General features: G+C 50.4%; 3 protein-coding genes across 6 annotated transcripts; 2 read left to right on the forward strand and 1 right to left on the reverse strand.

Moving 5' to 3' along the window:
* Nucleotides 1-3247: 3247 nt before the first annotated feature.
* Nucleotides 3248-6092, forward strand: PRR30 (proline rich 30). The gene has a single exon (XM_027555851.1). It carries the CDS (start codon nt 3775-3777, stop codon nt 4969-4971), a length of 1197 nt encoding a protein of 398 aa, XP_027411652.1. The 5' UTR covers nt 3248-3774; the 3' UTR covers nt 4972-6092.
* Nucleotides 6093-6182: 90 nt separating this feature from the next.
* Nucleotides 6183-10339, forward strand: PREB (prolactin regulatory element binding). Of its 3 annotated transcripts, XM_027555845.1 has the most exons (9): nt 6183-6603; nt 7408-7600; nt 7788-8008; nt 8198-8278; nt 8379-8503; nt 8690-8863; nt 8994-9066; nt 9254-9413; nt 9591-10339. In XM_027555845.1, the coding sequence occupies exons 1-9, from the start codon at nt 6469-6471 to the stop codon at nt 9683-9685; spliced, it is 1257 nt and encodes a 418-aa protein (XP_027411646.1). In that variant the 5' UTR covers nt 6183-6468; the 3' UTR covers nt 9686-10339. The 3 variants fall into 3 exon arrangements, with proteins under 3 accessions (XP_027411646.1, XP_027411648.1, XP_027411649.1); XM_027555847.1 differs by lacking the exon at nt 8198-8278; XM_027555848.1 differs by lacking the exon at nt 9254-9413 and having other exon boundaries at nt 9591-9644.
* On the reverse strand, nt 10296-17343 carry ABHD1 (abhydrolase domain containing 1). Of its 2 annotated transcripts, XM_027555849.1 has the most exons (9): nt 17113-17334; nt 12813-12973; nt 12018-12197; nt 11753-11798; nt 11482-11594; nt 11177-11350; nt 10959-11007; nt 10695-10860; nt 10296-10563 (listed from the first exon to the last, which is right to left on the reverse strand). In XM_027555849.1, the coding sequence occupies exons 1-9, from the start codon at nt 17224-17226 to the stop codon at nt 10352-10354; spliced, it is 1215 nt and encodes a 404-aa protein (XP_027411650.1). In that variant the 5' UTR covers nt 17227-17334; the 3' UTR covers nt 10296-10351. The 2 variants fall into 2 exon arrangements, with proteins under 2 accessions (XP_027411650.1, XP_027411651.1); XM_027555850.1 differs by lacking the exon at nt 10959-11007 and having other exon boundaries at nt 10344-10563; nt 17113-17343.
* Between the last annotated feature and the right edge of the window lie 351 nt (nt 17344-17694).

A 17694-nucleotide genomic window follows, 5' to 3' on the forward strand; every position in this document is an offset into this window, starting at 1 on the left:
TTTGTTGGCAAAGTAATGTCTCTGCTTTGCAATATGCTATCTAGGTTGGTCATAACTTTCCTTCCAAGGAGTAAGCGTCTTTTAATTTCATGGCTGCAATCACCATCTGCAGTGATTTTGGAGCCCCCCAAAAATAAAGTCTGACACTGTTTCCCCATCTATTTCCCATGAAGTGATGGGACCAGATGCCATGATCTTCATTTTCTGAATGTTGAGCTTTAAGCCAACTTTTTCACTCTCCTCTTTCACTTTCATCCAGAGGCTTTTAGTTCCTCTTCACTTTCTGCCATAAGGGTGGTGTCATCTGCATATCTGAGGTTATTGATATTTCTCCCGACAATCTTGATTCCAGCTTGTGCTTCTTCCAGCCCAGCGTTTCTCATGATGTACTCTGCATAGAAGTTAAATAAGCAGGGTGACAATATACAGCCTTGACGTACTCCTTTTCCTATTTGGAACCAGTCTGTTGTTCCATGTCCAGTTCTAACTGTTGCCTCCTGACCTGCATATAGGTTTCTCAAGAGGCAGGTCAGGTGGTCTGGTATTCCCATCTCTTTCAGAATTTTCCACAGTTTCTTGTGATCTACACAGTCAAAGGCTTTGACATAGTCAATAAGCAGAAATAGATGTTTTTCTGGAACTCTCTTGCTTTTTCCATGATCCAGTGGATGTTGGCAATTTGATCTCTGGTTCCTCTGCCTTTTCTAAAACCAGCTTGAACATCTGGAAGTTCACGGTTCATGTATTGCTGAAGCCTAGTTTGGAGAATTTTCAGCATTACTTTACTAGCGTGTGAGATGAGTGCAATTGTGCGGTAGTTTGAGCATTCTTTGGCATTGCCTTTCTTTGGGATTGGAATGAAAACTGACCTTTTCCAGTCCTGTGGTGAAACGTAAATCAAAGTCCTAATATTATACTACTTTACACCCACTTCTGCTGCTGCTGCTGCTAAGTCGCTTCAGTCGTGTCCAACTCTGTGAGACCCCAGAGACGGCAGCCCACCAGGCTCCCCCATCCCTGGGATTCTCCAGGCAAGAACACTGGAGTGGGTTGCCATTTCCTTCTCCAATGCATGAAAGTGAAAAGTGAAAGGAAAGTCGCTCAGTCGTGTCCGGCTCTTAGCGACCCCATGGACTGCAGCCTACTCAGGCTCCTCTGCCCATGGGATTTTCCAGGAAAGAGTATTGGAGTGGGTTGCCGTTGTCTTCTCCGACTTCGTACCCACTAGGATTGCTAAAACAAAAAAGACAGACAACAGCATGTGTTGGTGAGGATAGGAAAACTTGGAAGCATTGTACCTTGCTGGTGGGATTCGAAAATGGTACAACTAATTTGGAAGACAGTTTGGCAGCTTCTCAAAATGTTAATAATAGACTTATCATGTGATTCCGCAACTCTATCACTGGTATCTACTCAAGATCAATGAAAACATATGTCCTTACAAACTTGTACAAGAATTTCCACAGCAGCCTTGCTCGTAATTGACAAAAAAAAGTAAAACCAACAAAACTGAATGGGAAAACAAAATGTGGTATTTCCATATAATAAAATATTATTTAGCGATGAAAAGGAATAAAGTAATGATACACGCTACATGTAGGAACCTTGAAAACATAATGCCAAGTGAAAGCAGTCAGACACAAAAGGCCACATATTGTGTGATTCCACTCATATAAAATGTCTAAAATATGCAAATCCAAAGAAACAGAAAGTAGATTTAAGGAACTGGGGGGAAGGGGGAATGAGTGACTGTGGGTCTGAAATTTCTTTGGGGGAATATAAAAATGGTCTAAAATTATATTGTGGTGATAGTTGCACAACCCTGTGAGTATAACAAAAAAACAGTAAATCACACACTTTAAATGAGTGAATTGTATGGTATGTGAATTATATCTCAGTAAAGCCATTAAGAAAATAGATATAAAAGCATATAAGCAGGATGTCCCTGGCAGTCCAGTGGTTAAGACTTCATGCTTCCAATGCAGAGGACATGGGTTTGATCTCTGGTTGGGGAACTGAGATCCCACATGCCATGTGGCAGGGCCTAAAAATTTAACAACAAAAAAAGTGAACAAACAAACAAAAACCCATATAAGCATATCCAAAGAGAGTAGAACTTAACTGTTCTCATCTCCCCACCAAATATAGATGAAATATATGAAGTAAAGGATGTATTCATTAACAGTTGGGAAAATTCCTTTCCTGGTATATCAAATATCACTATATACACTTAAAATGTATTATAATTTTATTTATGAATTATACTGCGATAAAGCTAAAAATTATAAAATACAACTGATTTTATTTTATTTAAAAAAAAAAAAAAAAACATATAAGCATATCCAAGGGGGGAAAGGTGTGGACCATGAACCACTGTCAGAAAGCAAAGGAAAACAAGAAGTTGAAGGGAGCACCCAGCCCAGACAGGCTGTACAGTTGGGGAGAACCCTGGCTGGAGGAGGTGTTGGGAGCTGTGAAGTACAAGCACAGAGAGCAGAGGTGGGGACTAGGCCCAGAAGGAGAGACTGAATGCCCCAAAGAATTGTGCTTGCTTCAGTTTCGCCAAGAGCCAGGCTTCGAATGATCTCTGAGAGAAGGTCCCAGAGCCTTGATGAGGAGAGCCTATGATGTCAGCACCCGGCCTTTGTGACATAGGCACTAGGTGCCAGGGAGAACTGCTCCAGGAAATGGGGCTCCCAGCTCCCAAGGGGGGCGGCAACGCCGCCCCTTAGACACAGTCTCTGTCTCCCAGAGGCTTTCACCAGCTGGCCCCACTGCTACTGCTGCTACTGAGTGTGAAAAGCCACCTGGGTTGGGGCCAGGCTGAGTCAGAGGACATCAGCATTAGGGAAGACAGGGATTAGGGCCACCAGAGTGCCACAAAACCAGGATGCTTGCAGAATCTGTGATTTGGATTTAAGAGAAAGAAAACCCGTAATAGAAGACCTCCTCCTGGCTGAACAAGGACTGAGGGCAAGACTCAGACCAAAATCTGAGTCAGAGTGAGTTTAGGTTGACAGACGCTGGGGGCAGAGAGGGGCATATCCACCATTTGTTGACTCTATTTCCCTCTCTCCAAGGTCCCCTCATTGCTCAAGTGCCTTGAGAAACAGCCCAGAGGAACCTTTATTGGTAAGAGTTCCCAGGACCAGAACACCCTCAATTCCTAGTTCCATCTCAGTCTCCATCTCCCAATTCCCCTCCTCTAACTCCATCCTCTCCACCCTACCCTCCCTTGCCTCTCCTCTCCTCCTCCATTCTCACCTTCTCTGGAGCTTTTTGCCAGCTCTTCTGACCCCAGGGGTGGTATGGATTTAGGATCGTGGTGAACCAGCCCATACACAGTACATAAACCAGAGCCAGAAATGGACCCAGTCTCCCCGTGTCATGGGCTCTGTTTCTTTCTCTACAGATCCTATGGGCTGTGTCTTCCTCCCTGGCCCACCCAGATAACTGTTGCTGCCCCTCAGCTCCCAAGAGGCAGTTCAGATCCTCCGTGCCCTCCACCCCTCATCAATGGCCGGCTGCAAAGAAGTGAGAGACCACATTTAGAGCCAAGCTCCTGCCTGAACACTCAGAGAACCTGCTGCTCCAGGGCTGGGTGGCTCCTTCGTATGCCACCAAGAGCCACACCAACTACCAGGCTGGAGCCACATTCTGTGCACAGAAGGTTTTGATTTCTCAGCCACTTCAGGCTTCAGAGATACTGGTCTTGCGTCTGCGAGGTCTCTCGTCTCTGGTCTTGAGGCCCCAGTCCCTTCCGGATTCAAGGCAATGTTGCCTCCAAACAAGGCCCAGGTGCTGCTACGGAACACAGCGTCCCCTGGGCGGCCCCCTCAGGGCCCCTCACAAACTGAAGACTCCCTTTTCTATAACCTACAACCTCAGCCTCGCCAACAATCACTCCGCTCCACCCAGCCATCTTGCTCTCCTCCCCCACGGTCCCACTCTGCGGGGTCCCATCTCTACTCTTCTGATTCAAATTCGGACTTTGTCCTACATCCCTACTCTTCTTCTCTCTCAAATTCCCCCACTTTCTTTCATCAGAATTGCCTCTCTCTCTCCCCTCCCTGTTCTTCCTCACCTTCCCGCCGGCTATACCCCTCTGCTACCCTCACTCACTCCTCGCCCTCTCAGCCACAGAATTCCTCTTTCCCCCACTCACCTTGCCAGTCACCTTTCCACCTCGAAGATCTACCTACCTCCACTCTCACGTCCCCGAGCCCCAGCCCACCTTCTCGTGGGGTCCACTCTAACAGCCAGGCATGGCACTCGCATCAGTACAGGAACACCAGGTCCCCTGGGGCGGAGGGGGTATGCGTGGCAAGCGGGAAGGACCCTGCAGAGTTCAAGGACCCAGGAGCCCTGGCCCAAGCCCTGGTGCTCCATCTGGGGCACCGTCGTATCGCCCACGACTTGCAGCTACTGCTTTTGCAGCGCCTGTGGCTAGGCCAAACCGACAAGGCCCCGGTCGTGGAATACCCTGTATGCCTGGTGTGTCTCCGGCTCCGCACCCCCTCTTGCCCCATCCCCAGGTACAGGACTGGACCCAGGCTGCTTGCTTTCCCCCAGCTGCTGCCCTGTGCCCAGGGCAAGGAATCTGGACCACTCCGCATGGGCATTGGCTTTGGCCTCCGCCTGCCTCAGGGCCAGGCCAAGGCTCTACATCTGCTGCCAAAAAGAAGGCCGGAGGAAGCAGGGCCTCAGGCCAAGGCTGCTCAGGCCAGTGGGTGTCAAGCCCAGGTAGCTCAAGCCCCAGCAGCTCCAGCCAAGGCAGATCTAGGGGCAGGCACCCTGTCCCAGAACGGGAGCTTCAGGTCTGTAGACCGTCAGTCACTAAACTCCACACGCCATTCAGAGTCTCTAACTCAGGCACCAAAGCAGGCTACGGTCCACTTGAAGCCCAGGCCTTCCTCTGCCCCAAAGAGACCTGCCTCTCTAGGGCCCATTCCCCAAAAGTCACCACTCTAGTTCCAGAGCCACGGAGGCCCCCTGGAGCACCTCTTCTGAATCCCACCAGCCCTGCTCGGCTCCAGACCTCAGGGAGCCCCCGAGACACTCTGAAGGGCTGGCTGGCTGGAGGTCAGGTGTGTTCTCCAGTCCTGAACCCTGGGAGCCCCTTGTGGAGTCTGCTTTCTCCTGGCTGAAGAGGACCAAGGGCATCTGAGGCCCCACTCAGCCTTCTGTGTAACCAATTAAAAAAAAAAAAAAAAGCCTGACCCTGCAAAACTTGTGTTTGCATCTTGCTGAGCAGATACTGTGGGTGGCTGTACCTGCAGGGTGACCAGAACCCAACAAGGGGTGCAGGAGAGTCAAAGTTAACAGAATGGTCAAGGATAGTGTATGCAGTATATCTGAAGAGGTCAAGGGACCCACAAGACCTGAGCAACTGAGAGGTGCAGAAGGCTCTGCCAGGCCCTTCAAACATTTAACTCAATTTGATGGGACAGTTAATGGCATCCCCAGAGATGAAGCCACTGGGCCCCTTCCTCTGGTTACACTTCAGATTAACAAAGACTCATGCTGATGTCGCCAGGGGAGCAGCAGAAGGTGTTTCCTTGAAGGGAAGGGCAGGCCTAGGGTTCACTGCAGAGAAAGAGGGAATCCCCACATTGGATGGAGATCAAAAACCCAAGGGCCCTCTCAGGAGGATGGGGGCTAGGCAGAGACCTTCAACTGCCTGGGGGTCAAGTTGCCTATCTACCCATGAACCCTGAGGTGCCTGGAGAGGGTGTGGGGCGTAGAGAATAGCCAGCTCCCACCTCTGCAAACTTTGTAGGACTGGTGTTCATTGTAAATAGTAGCTTCCTCATACTACGAAGCGGTGGCATCGGGATTTGAAGCCAAGTTTCTTTTCAAGTCCACGCTGCCTCCGTTTAAGAGGCAAGAAAGCCAGAAGTGTGACCTTGGATTAAATCACTTTGTCTCAGGGCGGGGCGGTAAACCTAAGGGCTACTGCTTGACGAGTCTGCATGTCACTCTTGAAGTGTGGACAGCCCTGATCCGAGGATTTATTAAAGGCTTATTAACCTCCCTTAATCTTTTAGCCTGCCCCCGCCCCGAGCCAGACGTTTCCGTGAAGCAGCCGCCCGCCTCCACCGCCCCGCAGAAAGATGGCGTAGTGTGCCATCATCTGAAAGCGGAGAACGGAATTCACACGGCCGGGTTCCGCCAGCCAGATGCCGGCTAGTGCTGACGCGTATCGGTGGCTCTGCGCCTGCGCGAGGAGAGCGGTCTGGGTGCGCTTGCGCGCTGCGCATCTGCGAGACCGGGTTATACGGCCCCGGGCAGTGTTAGGGATACTTACAGTGTGATTAGAGTTTCGGCAGCTCGGCGGGTGTGAGAGGGTCTGGAGTCCTCTCGGCAGGGACCGGACCAAGGTCCACAGCGGCCGGGACAGCAGTCGAAGGCCGGGCGCGGCATGTCCCGGGGACCTTGGCGCCGACAGTGAAGCGCGCGGCGAGCGGGATGGGTCGGCGCCGGACGCCAGAGCTGTACCGGGCCCCGTTCCCGTTGTATGCGCTTCGGGTCGACCCCAGCGCGGGGCTGCTCATCGCTGCGGGCGGAGGAGGTGCCGCCAAGACCGGCATAAAGAATGGCGTGGTGAGTATATAGGCCCGCTGGGGCTGGGTCGCACAGCGGGCTGAGGGCGATTCCCGGAGGTCGGGGAGCGGGCCGCATCCCCGCTTCGGACCCTGCCCGTCCCGGGTGGGAACCGCGGCGTGCCGGGCGTCCCGGCGCGAATTTGTCTTGAACCACTCACTGGTGAATTGAGAGGCTCCTAAAGTAAAGTGAAAACTGCACACAGCGCTGCCTAGGCAGGAACGCTTCAATTCGATCTCAGGAATCAACTCCAGGGGTTGTAACCTGGCTTTCTTGTGGAGGCTGCATTAGACTTGTCTGTCTGCCCACTGGTAGCGGCGAGAGTGGAATATAAGGTAGGAGGATTCTTCACTCGTTTGAGAGTTACCATGTTGTTTTGCAGACTAGACATGATAATCCCAGCCTTGTTTGCTGTACGCAAGAAAGTGAAAAAAAAAGTGAAAATAATAGTCGCTCAGTCGTGTCCGATTCTGCTACCCCATGGACTGTAGACCGACAGGCTTCTCTTTCCATGGAATTCTTCAGGCAAGAATACTGGAGTGGGTAGCCATTCCCTTCTCCAGGGGATCTTCCCAACCCAGGGGTCGAACCTGGGTCTCCTACACTGCAGTAGATTCTTTACCGTCTGAGCCACCAGCGAAGACCAGTACACATGAGTGAGGCTCAAAAAAGAAAAAAGTTTGGAAAAAGTCTTTAAACTAGAAAATGCAGGTAGCAGAGGGGTTGGGGCTTCTGACTACAGGATGTAAGTTTGCCCTTGAGGTGCTCTCTGAACCTTGCTTGTCCTGGTTCCCTCTCCCACAGCACTTTCTGCAGCTGGAGCAGATTAATGGGCGCCTCAGCGCCTCTTTACTACACTCTCATGACACAGAGACACGGGCCACCATGAACTTGGCGCTGGCTGGTAACATCCTTGCTGCAGGGCAGGATGCCCACTGTCAGCTCCTGCGCTTCCAGATCCATCAGCAGAAGGGCAAAAACAAGGCAGAGAAGGCAGGTGAGAGCCTCCCCGCTAGCTTTGGGCAAAGGGTTAAATTAGTGAATTCTTGCTCATCTTGGTCTCTGAAGAAGTGGGGCTGGAGGTGGGATTACGGTAGCAAGAGAGAAGCTGATGTTCACCACTGGAAAGGGCCAGTAGGACTTACTCTAGAAGCCTGGAACCTGGCAGGCTGTTTGTGTTGCAGGTTCCAAGGAGCAGGGGCCTCGGCAAAGGAAAGGGGCAGCCCCAGCAGAGAAGAAGTCTGGCGCTGAAACCCACCAGGAGGGGGTGGAATTCAGCGTAGAGAATTTGCACGAAGTGCAGACAGACTTCAGCCGTGATCCACTGCAGAAAGTTGTGTGCTTCAACCATGATAATACCTTGCTTGCCACTGGAGGGACAGATGGCTGCGTTCGTGTCTGGAAGGTGTGGTTTGGGGAGGTAGAGGATGAGTGTCAGTAACGGCAAGGCCAGAATTGTGAGAAACTGAACCTGGGTCCTGGGAAGCTTGTGAGTAAAGCCTGCACCGAGTGGCCATTAGTAGAGAAGAGGAGTGGGTATCATTTGCACTCTTGCTGGGTGCCTAGGCTGACTGTGGTGGTGGTTTGGCTGCAGGTACCCACCTTAGAGAAGGTTCTGGAGTTCAAAGCCCACGAAGGGGAGATTGAAGACCTAGCTCTGGGGCCTGATGGCAAGGTGAGGAGGTAACAGGGTGGAGAAAGTAGGTGATTATGCTGCTTGTCCAGTAAGTGGATCCCCCTAACTGTCCATCCTTGGAATCTTGATCCCTGACTAGTTGGTAACTGTGGGCTGGGACCTTAAGGCTTCCGTGTGGCAGAAGGATCAGCTGGTGACACAGCTGCACTGGCAAGAGAATGGACCCACGTTTTCTAACACGCCTTATCGCTACCAGGCCTGCAGGTGTGAAGACCCCAGAGGGTGGCTGAAAGAGGCACAGCCTAGATGTGGTGGGGGAGTGGGAAAAGGCCGGGGGGAAGCTGGTGGGGAGGGGATCGGAGCCTTGTTGGGTGTTACCCCAGACCTGACCAGGGTACAGGAGGGCTGGGCAGGCCCCGGGAGCTGAACAGCCTCTCGCCCGGCCCCAAGGTTTGGGCAGGTTCCAGACCAGCCTGCCGGTCTGCGACTCTTCACGGTGCAGATTCCCCACAAGCGTCTGCGCCAGCCCCTGCCCTGCTACCTCACAGCCTGGGATAGCTCCACGTTCCTGCCCCTTCGGACCAGGCCCTGTGGCCATGAAGTCATCTCCTGCCTTAGTGTCAGGTATGAGACAGCGGTGGCTTGGCTGGGTGTGAGGGTGCCCGGGGCAGCTTAAGGAGACATGCTGCCCACATCCCTGGGGGCTGTTGCTGCTGCACAGGATTCCAGGACAGTGAGCGTTTTTTTGTTGCAGTGAATCGGGCACTTTTCTGGGCCTGGGCACGGTCACTGGCTCTGTTGCCATCTACATAGCTTTCTCGCTCCAGGTAATGGATGGACCTGGGCACAGCCCTGAGGGCTCTCTGGGGTAGAGATTCTAGGCCTCCTTCACTGAGTGTGCACGAAGGTGTCGGGCCCAGCCTGTAGAGGGAAAGTCTGGGGGCAGAGCGTGTGTTTTCCAGAAGGAATCTTCCCAACTGGTCTTTCCCTCACTAGCTTTCCTCTTGTCCCCAGCGTCTGTACTATGTGAAGGAGGCCCATGGCATTGTGGTGACAGATGTGGCCTTTCTGCCTGAGAAAGGTCGTGGTCCAGAGCTCCTTGGGTCCCACGAAACTGCTCTGTTCTCTGTGGCTGTGGATAGTCGTTGCCAGCTGCACCTGCTGCCCTCACGACGTGAGTCCTTGAGGTGGGGTAGGAGTACCACTCCCCCTTTAGCTGGAGCAGAAACTTGCCCCCCCGGAGAATAGGATGCTTGTCTATAGTCACCTGTCCCCTCCTTGAATGGTTCTGTTCTCTGGGCTGCAATGCCACTCCTTTGCCTTCTGAATTCTTCCCTTCTCCCTCCTGCAGGAAGTGCTCCTGTGTGGCTGCTGCTGCTGCTGTGTGTTGGGCTTATTGTTATGACTATCCTGCTGCTCCAGAGTGCCTTTCCAGGTTTTCTTTAGCCTCCCTGCTCCCAGGGAACCAGGGGCTTGGACACTGCCACCTTCTAGACCAGAACAGGGGCCTGGAGCCCACTGCTCACTCCACCTGGGTCCACAGCTGAGGTTGCCACGATGAGACTGATGGGCAGTGCCTGCCCTTCCCAGTTAAAGCCTGGCTCTGGCCCTGTGCAACCCTGAGTCCTGGGAACCTTGTGTTCATCATCTGTGGATCCGCCCAGGACAGTGGTGTCTGAGGGCCAGGCCGTACCACTTGCCTCCTTCCCACTGTCTACCAGGGGCTCCAGAGTTGAGCTTGAACTTTTTCTCCAGAAATATGTGAAGATGCCCAAGAACTTGGAGGCACTGCTGTGCTGTCCTTCCTGCAGAAACAATCATTTTCTCCTCGTACCCCACAGCCTTATGGCCAGTTGCTCTTCACATGAGGCCCTGGGATTTGCTGGGGGCCTGCAGTGGCCTGGGACTTGCTATTAGGGAAGGAAGGAGCAGAATGAAGATGCAGGCAGTAATCTTTGGGTTCCACTGGGTAGCTCCAAGCCCACCAGGCCATATGCAGTAAGTTCCTGGAGAGTCTGCCCTAGCCTTGAGGAAAGGGAAAAGGAACTTCAGCCCATTTGGCATGAAAAGTTGATATTTAATAAACAAGGGAAGACTGAACTAAGACTCTTGTCAGCTCTTGCCTGCCTCTGAAGGGGTAGGTGACCTGGGGCCCGGCAACTCCGCCGGGTGCTGGAAGATGGCTTCGGCGTACTGATGCAGGAGGCGGCTCATGTAGCAATGCTGCCAGGGAAGCAGTCCTTCCAGGAAGCCGATGTGGCCGCCCCGGGCCGTAACTAGCAGTGCAACGTGGAGAGAGTGTTGGGCAGCCTGTAGGGGAAGAGCTGGGGCGAGAAGAGTCGGAAAGGAGGTTAGGAGCCCTGGCCTCTGCCAAGGGTCCAGGTGCTCTCCACTTGCACCTCACACACGGCCCATTTCCCCTGGGGCCTAAAGCATCTGGATCCCCGGTGCTCACCGTCAACGGGGGAGAAAGGGTCATCAGCTGCGTTGAGACAGAGCACAGGGATCTGGATGGCATTGACCTTGGTTCTTGGACTGGCTGCTTGGTAGTAGGCAGTACAGTCTTGATAGCCAAAGACCACAGCTGTGTAGCGCTCATCAAATTCGCGGATGGTGCGGGCCTGCAGGTGGTAGAAGGCGGGATAGGCTAGGATGAGGACAAGGGAATAAGATGTGGGAAGAACAATATGGGGCAAAGGGGAGAGCTGGAAGACCACACCTGTAGGACAAAGTCGACATTCACCACGTTATCCATCACCTTTCTGTTTCTACAAAAGAACAGAGGTTTGGCTCTGCACCCGGACCCGACCCAGAGCCACCCTCGGTCTTATCTCAATGGAGAAAAGTACACACACGGAGCTGACCCGAGCACTGGGAGGGCCTGGCATGTGCCATCCTTCCCTGTTCTCTGCCCTTTGCTGCTCATCAGGACCCTACCGGTTCACGACTTGACAGAGCCCAGCAGTGAGGCGGTGATTGAAGAGCAGGGAGTTCAGGGGGGTCTCCAGGGAGCGGGTGGTCTCAAAGGAGTCCCAGCACGCAGACAGAGTCAGTGCTGCCACCAGGCCTGCTGCCCGTCCCGTCCGAGCCAGGTGATTCAGCACTAATATCCTGCAGGGTTGGACCAGGCCGTGAGAGAAGGGTCGGCACTGGGGAGTCAGGACTGGAGATGGGGAGAGGATGTGGAGGAGGGAAGGGGGGAAGGAAGACTGGGCCTTTGGGTTAAGTGAGGCAATCTTTACCCTCCGAGAGAGATGCCCACAGCCAGCAGTGGGGCTTGGGGGTAGCGACTCTTTATGTGGTTGATGACTGTCACCAGATCTTCAGTGTTGCTGGCACAGAAGGCCCTATGGGTCTGAGGCAAACTGGATCATTGGGTAGAGAGGGGGGCCTTGGACAGAAGGCAGAAAAATGAAAGGACTCAAGAAATGGAAGACAGGTAGGTAGAGGTGCAGGACCCAGGATATCCGAAGAGGCGGAGTGAAGGACCACTAGAGGAAGGAGGGTACTCACCAGTAGTTCTTCCCCGCGGCAGCCCCGGTTATTAAATACAACAGCCCTGTGGCACACACAGGTACATGTTAGCCAGACCCTCCCTACAGGCTCTTCTCCCCTCCTGGTACCTTTCAGAAAGACCTCAGTCATAAAGTGCCCTTCATATGGCACCTCCCCAGAGCTAGCAGGGTCTGAATTGACACCGCCCCCATCCCACCCCACCACACACACAATTACAAGTTATTAGACATCACCCAGTTCTCTGGGCTGCTCCCATCCTTACCTGTAGCCATCCTTCAAAGCTTGATCAACTAGGTGCAAGATATATGTCTCCTGACTACTGCCTGTGATGCCAGGAAGCAGTAATACAGTGGGCTGGGTGCTAGGGTCGGGGTACTGACTGTTAGATTGGCTGGCCCAGTCTAGGAGGATCTGGCCTCCATCTGGAGTTTCGAGAACTTCACTGTGGTTTTGGAGAAAAAGGCACACAAAGATACTATTAGGATTAGGAAGTCCATGTACTTCAAAAGATTTTTTTACCTTCCTCTCCCTCCCCAATCAACTCCCACAATTTCTCATCATTTGAGGGCACGTATTGCACAAAACCTGAAGATCATAACAAGGTATAATGGGGACATAAAAGATTGAATATTAAATTACCTCATGGTTGTACATAAGCTCTTCCATATAGCCACCCTGGTTACCCTCAGCACACTGAGGTAGATGGAGTGAAGGTTACCTCCATTTTAAAAGAGGTAGATGAGGGACTAAGTTGGTGGTCCAGTGGTTAAGAATCCACCTTCCAGTGCAGAGGACGTGGATTCGATCCCTGGTTGGAGAACTAAGATCCCACATATCATGAAGCAACTTAGCCTCCGTGCCACAACTACTGAAGCCCATGTACTCTGGAGCCTGCAGGCCACAACCTGAGCTTGCCTGGCACAACTGGAGAATTAGTGTGCCGCAACAAAAGATCCCGAGTGCCACAATTAAGACCTGACACAGCCAAATAATTTTATTCCCTATAAAGATTTCCTTATATTTGCAGCTTCCTATTCACTCCATCTGTTTCTCTTACCTCGAGTAAGGGACTACCAGCCGGGACTGCAGTAAGACTCTGAAGATGGTTTGTAGCCGCCCCTCAAAACACCAGAGTGTAGGATAGAAAGTCTCCAGAGTGACTGGACAGTGTTGCTCCAGGAAGGCCAGAAATCGAGACCCAGTCACCAGCTGTGGCCTCTGTAACCACAAAAAACCATTGGCCTCACTCCCCTGATATTTGCACCAAGCCAGTGAGGTGCCCAACACCAGAGAGACCTCTTCCCAGAGGCCAGCCTGGAGGGCACTGCCTCATCTGGGGGTGAGAAATCTAGCATACCTCAATCTGGAGTCCCACTAGAGCTCTGGAAATTCCAGACCTAGAGTGCCACCTCTCCAGAACTGACCCTGAACCAGCTTCCACACTCAGCCTATCCATGCCCCAAACCCATTTTGGAGATAGCAAGTAATATAAGTTACCCAGCTGATCTCCTGCAGGAAAGGTTGGGGTCCTGAGCAGAGGCTGAAGAAATGCAGTACCATTCAACCTGTGACTTCTGCCTTGCAGTTGAATTACCCACACTGTCATCTCAAAACCATCTCTGGCCACACTGGCTCCTGATTTTAGCACTCCATTGTCATATGTTCCCATCCCTTACTGTGCATGCTTGCAACTGAAGGGCTTCTTTTTACCACAACACCTCGTTTTCTTAACAGCCCCTGCTGTTGACTGTACTTTAATGGAGGAATAGTCCCAGTGTAAACAGATTTTCTCTTCCTGCCAGCCAGGGGGAAGGTAACAGGGATAGGATGAGGGGGCAGATGAGGTCAGTGGGCGCTTAGCCCTAACTTTCAACCCCTCTGCTTGGTTCTTCTGGATATACATCAAGTAAATGAGAGGGCCTTGTCACATAGAAGGCTTGTAAATGGGGAGTATGCTGTACAAAGACAAAAGGTCTCAGAATCAAAAAACAGAAATGGCATTTCTGTTGCAGGCCTGAGGGGACCTGAGGACCAGACTCCTGTCTCTTCCTGTAGTCAAAAGGGGCCAAGTAAGTGATGAACTTGAGAGGCCAGGTTGGTAGTATGACTGTTGTGACTCATACCTTGGTTCTTAAGCCCTGGAATAATAACATCTGTGATTCACTATATGCTATTTGCTAGCACTAGGCTAAACCCAACCTTACTATAAATGAAACTATGACAAAGGTTAAGTTGTTTGCCCAGAGTCACACAGCAAGCAAAAGGCAAAGTGGAATTAATAATGATATTAAGCAAAACATTCTCTGACATAAATCATACCAATATTTTCTCAGGTCAGTTACCCAAGGCAATAGAAATAAAAACAAAAATAAGCAAATAGGATTTGATCAAGCTTACACCCTTTTGCACAGCAAAGGAAACCATAAACAAAATGAAAAACCAACCTATAGAATGAGAAAAAATATTTGGTAAAGAACGCAACCAACAAGGGCTTAATTTCCAAAATATACAAACAGTTCATACAACTCAGCAACAACAAAAATAGACAACCCAATCAAAAAATGGACAGAAGACCTAAATAGACATGTCTCCAAAGAAGAAATGCAAACGGCTAATAGGCACATGAAAAGATGCTCAGCCTGTCTAATAGAGAAATGCAGATCAAAACTACAGTGAGGTATAGTGAACTACTACCAATCAAAATGGCCATCATTAAATGCTCTATAAATAATAAATGCTGACAAGGATGTGGTAAAAAGAGAACCCTCCTACACTGTTGGTGGGAATGTAAGTTGGTACAGCCACTATGGAAAACAGTATGGAGGTTCCACAGAAAACTAAATCTCATGATCCAGCAATTCCACTCCTGGGCATACAGCCACAAAAAATTCTAATTCAAAAAGATATATTCTATGTTCATATGTTCACAATAGCACTATTTATAATAGCCAAGATATAGAAACAAACTAAATGTCCATTGACAGATGGATAAAAAAGATACGATACCTATATACAATGGAATACTACTAAGCCATAAAAACCCAGGAAATAATGCCATTTGCAGCAACAAGGATGCAACTACAGATTATCATACTGACTGAAGTATGTCAGAAAGAGAAAGACAAATACCATGTGATATCACTTATATGTGAAATCTAAAATATGACACAAACAAACCTATCTTCAAAAGAGAAACAGACTCATGGACATAAAGAACAGATTTGTGGTCACCAAGGGGGAGGGGCCTGAGGGAGGGTTGGAGTGGAGGTTGGGTTAGCAAATGTAAGCATTTATATATAGAATGGATACACAACAAGATCCTACTGGATAGCACAGAGAACTATATTCAATATCCTATGATAAACCATAATGGAAAAGAATATTTTAAAAAATAATATATATAATATAACTGAATCACTTTTCTGTATAGCAGAAACTAAGACAACAAAGTAAATCAACTATACTTCAATTTAAAAATGTAAAAAATATGTATTATCTCTAATACTAGTAAGATTTGTTGAGTGCTCCTTATGTGCCAGATACTGTGCTAAGCACTGTACATGATTATATCCTGTAACCTTCACAACAGCTGTTTGAGATATCTTTGAAAATCCACACCTCACAATACCCTATAAACCTTACCTATGATCCCCCTGTGGAAACGTGTATGAATATGTGTCACAGGGCACAAAATGTGCCAAAGCCAGTTAGTGGTAGAGCTGGGAATTGAAACCCAAGTCTGTCTGACTCAAGAGCTTGTGCTCTTAATCATTATACTATATTATCTCCTAGTTGCCAAGATTTTGAGTCATCAATCTATTAAATATTTGGTCAATCACCTCAGAGGTGTAGAACAAGTGCTAATAAAATCACAGGTTTGATGTATGTGAATTTCCTTTTAACTCTATTAAAGTGTTTCCTGACTTATCCCTGAGAATTAATGAATAAGATGCCATTAATCACTGTTGGTGAATCAATACCAATCCATTGCCAAGCTGGACAATCTGAACAGCATGTCCTCAGAGCCTCCAGAATGACATTTGCCCTGGATTTTAACCAGGATTTGGAACTCACAGAAGGGCTTGTAGTATATAGTGGCAGAGGTCTCTGATTTCTCTGTGGCTGTTTGCAAACAAAGGAAAGTGTTTAGTTAAGGACAACTGTGTTCTAACTGACTTTTCAAATCAGACATGTAAGGTTTATAGGGTATTGTAAAGTTTTGATTTTTAAAATTGCTTTTATTAAGGCAGAAATATTTTATAAACAATACATAGGATGTATAAAGCTCTGCAAATATAGGAAAATTTAGGTAACATTAAATTTCCCTATAGATCTTTTTAAAGGGCTTCAATCAAACTTCAGTCAAGCTGAGTTCTTGTTAGACTCAGCTGCTGCTGCTGCTAAGTCGCTTCATTCATGTCCGACTCTGTGCGATCCCATAGACGGCAGCCCACCAGGCTCACCCGTCCCTAGGATTCTCCAGGCAAGAACACTGGAGTTCTTGCCATTTCCTTCTCCAATGCATGAAAGTGAAAAGTGAAAGGAAAGTCACTCAGTCGTGCCCGACTCTTCTCGACCCCATGGACTGCAGCCCACCAGGCTCCTCCGTCCATGGGATTTTCCAGGCAAGAGTACTGGAGTGGGTTGCCATTGCCTTCTCCGAGACTCAGCTACTGTGAGTTTAATGAAAATTAAAAGATTTTGATTGGGGGGATATGCAAATTTCAGTGAGAATAAACTCTCCAAGTTCATTAAAATCATCCTCTTCAGACTTTTCCACTGCACTATACATGGAGAGCCTAGAACTTAAAACAGGGCTCAATGAGTAAGGACAGTTAGGGTATTCCTGAGATAGGCAGGAACCTCTGCCAGTCCTTAAGAGAAGCAAGGTCCTACTGATGGGGTGATGTTAGGAGTTACCACCCCACAGACTGGTTTCTTCATTCAGTGCAACTAACGAGGAAGTCAGTAGACTGCCTAAAAAGAAAACCACAGTGTGTGTATCTCCCTGTCACCTCAGGATATCTTCCACCCCGCCTTTCCGCAAGCGTTGGTCCGCATAATAAGCAACAGCATCCTTCCGATACCTGAGAGGCCCAGCGAGTATAGGGAGTACGCGGAGAATGCAGAGAATCTAGGCAGACAAAGAATCAACTTTCTTTTCCGTGTTAATAGCAAAGCTGAGCCTGGTTGGAGCGCAGGGCAGGAGTAGTGGTGGGGTTGTGGCGTCAAAATTTCACCTGGACCTGGACAGCCAACCAAGCCAGCTCCCACAAAGGGCTCGAGCCCCGATTGGAAGTGGCCCCTGAACTCCAGTAACCTAAACCCGCCAGCGAGAGCTCTGGACCCGCACCCACCTGGGGTACCCATGTCCAGTAGTAGCCCAAGTAGAGGGCAGCGCCAAGTCCCAAAAGCAGAGAGAAGGACTCTGTCCAGGTGTCGTCCTGGGGGCTTTGAGAGGAGCTCAGCATCTTGTGTTGCCGAGTTTCGATTCCCAAGTTCTTGACTGGATCCGGAGCTTGAACTTCGATTAATAGACGCGCAGGTGCGCGCTGGGCCCCGCCCGTTACACGCCATTGGACGGCCTGTGCAAGTTCGGCCTCCACCGCCTGGCGGTTCGGGGATGTGGGCCCCGCCCACCGGCGGCGGGCGTGGCGAGGGGCGGTGCTAGGGCGCCGAGTAGGTGGTCGGGCTGCGCCGGCCACTCTGCGTGGAGCTGACCCGACTGACCTGCGAGTGGCTTTACTACTTGCGGCCCTGGTCTCGCGCCTCTGCGCCTCTTCCTTCCGCTTCACGGTCACCGGCCGTGCAGCCTCTTGTGAGGACTAGCGACCTGCAGTCGCCATCTTAGTGAAGGGCAGCTCCAGTTCCTTTTTCCTCAAACCCTGCCCTGGCGGCGCGGCGAGGCTGACAGCCTGGCTAGAGTCCCCCAGCCATTC

This window comes from Bos indicus x Bos taurus, chromosome 11 (assembly GCF_003369695.1).
Source record: "Bos indicus x Bos taurus breed Angus x Brahman F1 hybrid chromosome 11, Bos_hybrid_MaternalHap_v2.0, whole genome shotgun sequence".
In the NCBI taxonomy this organism is placed as follows: Eukaryota; Metazoa; Chordata; class Mammalia; order Artiodactyla; family Bovidae; genus Bos; species Bos indicus x Bos taurus.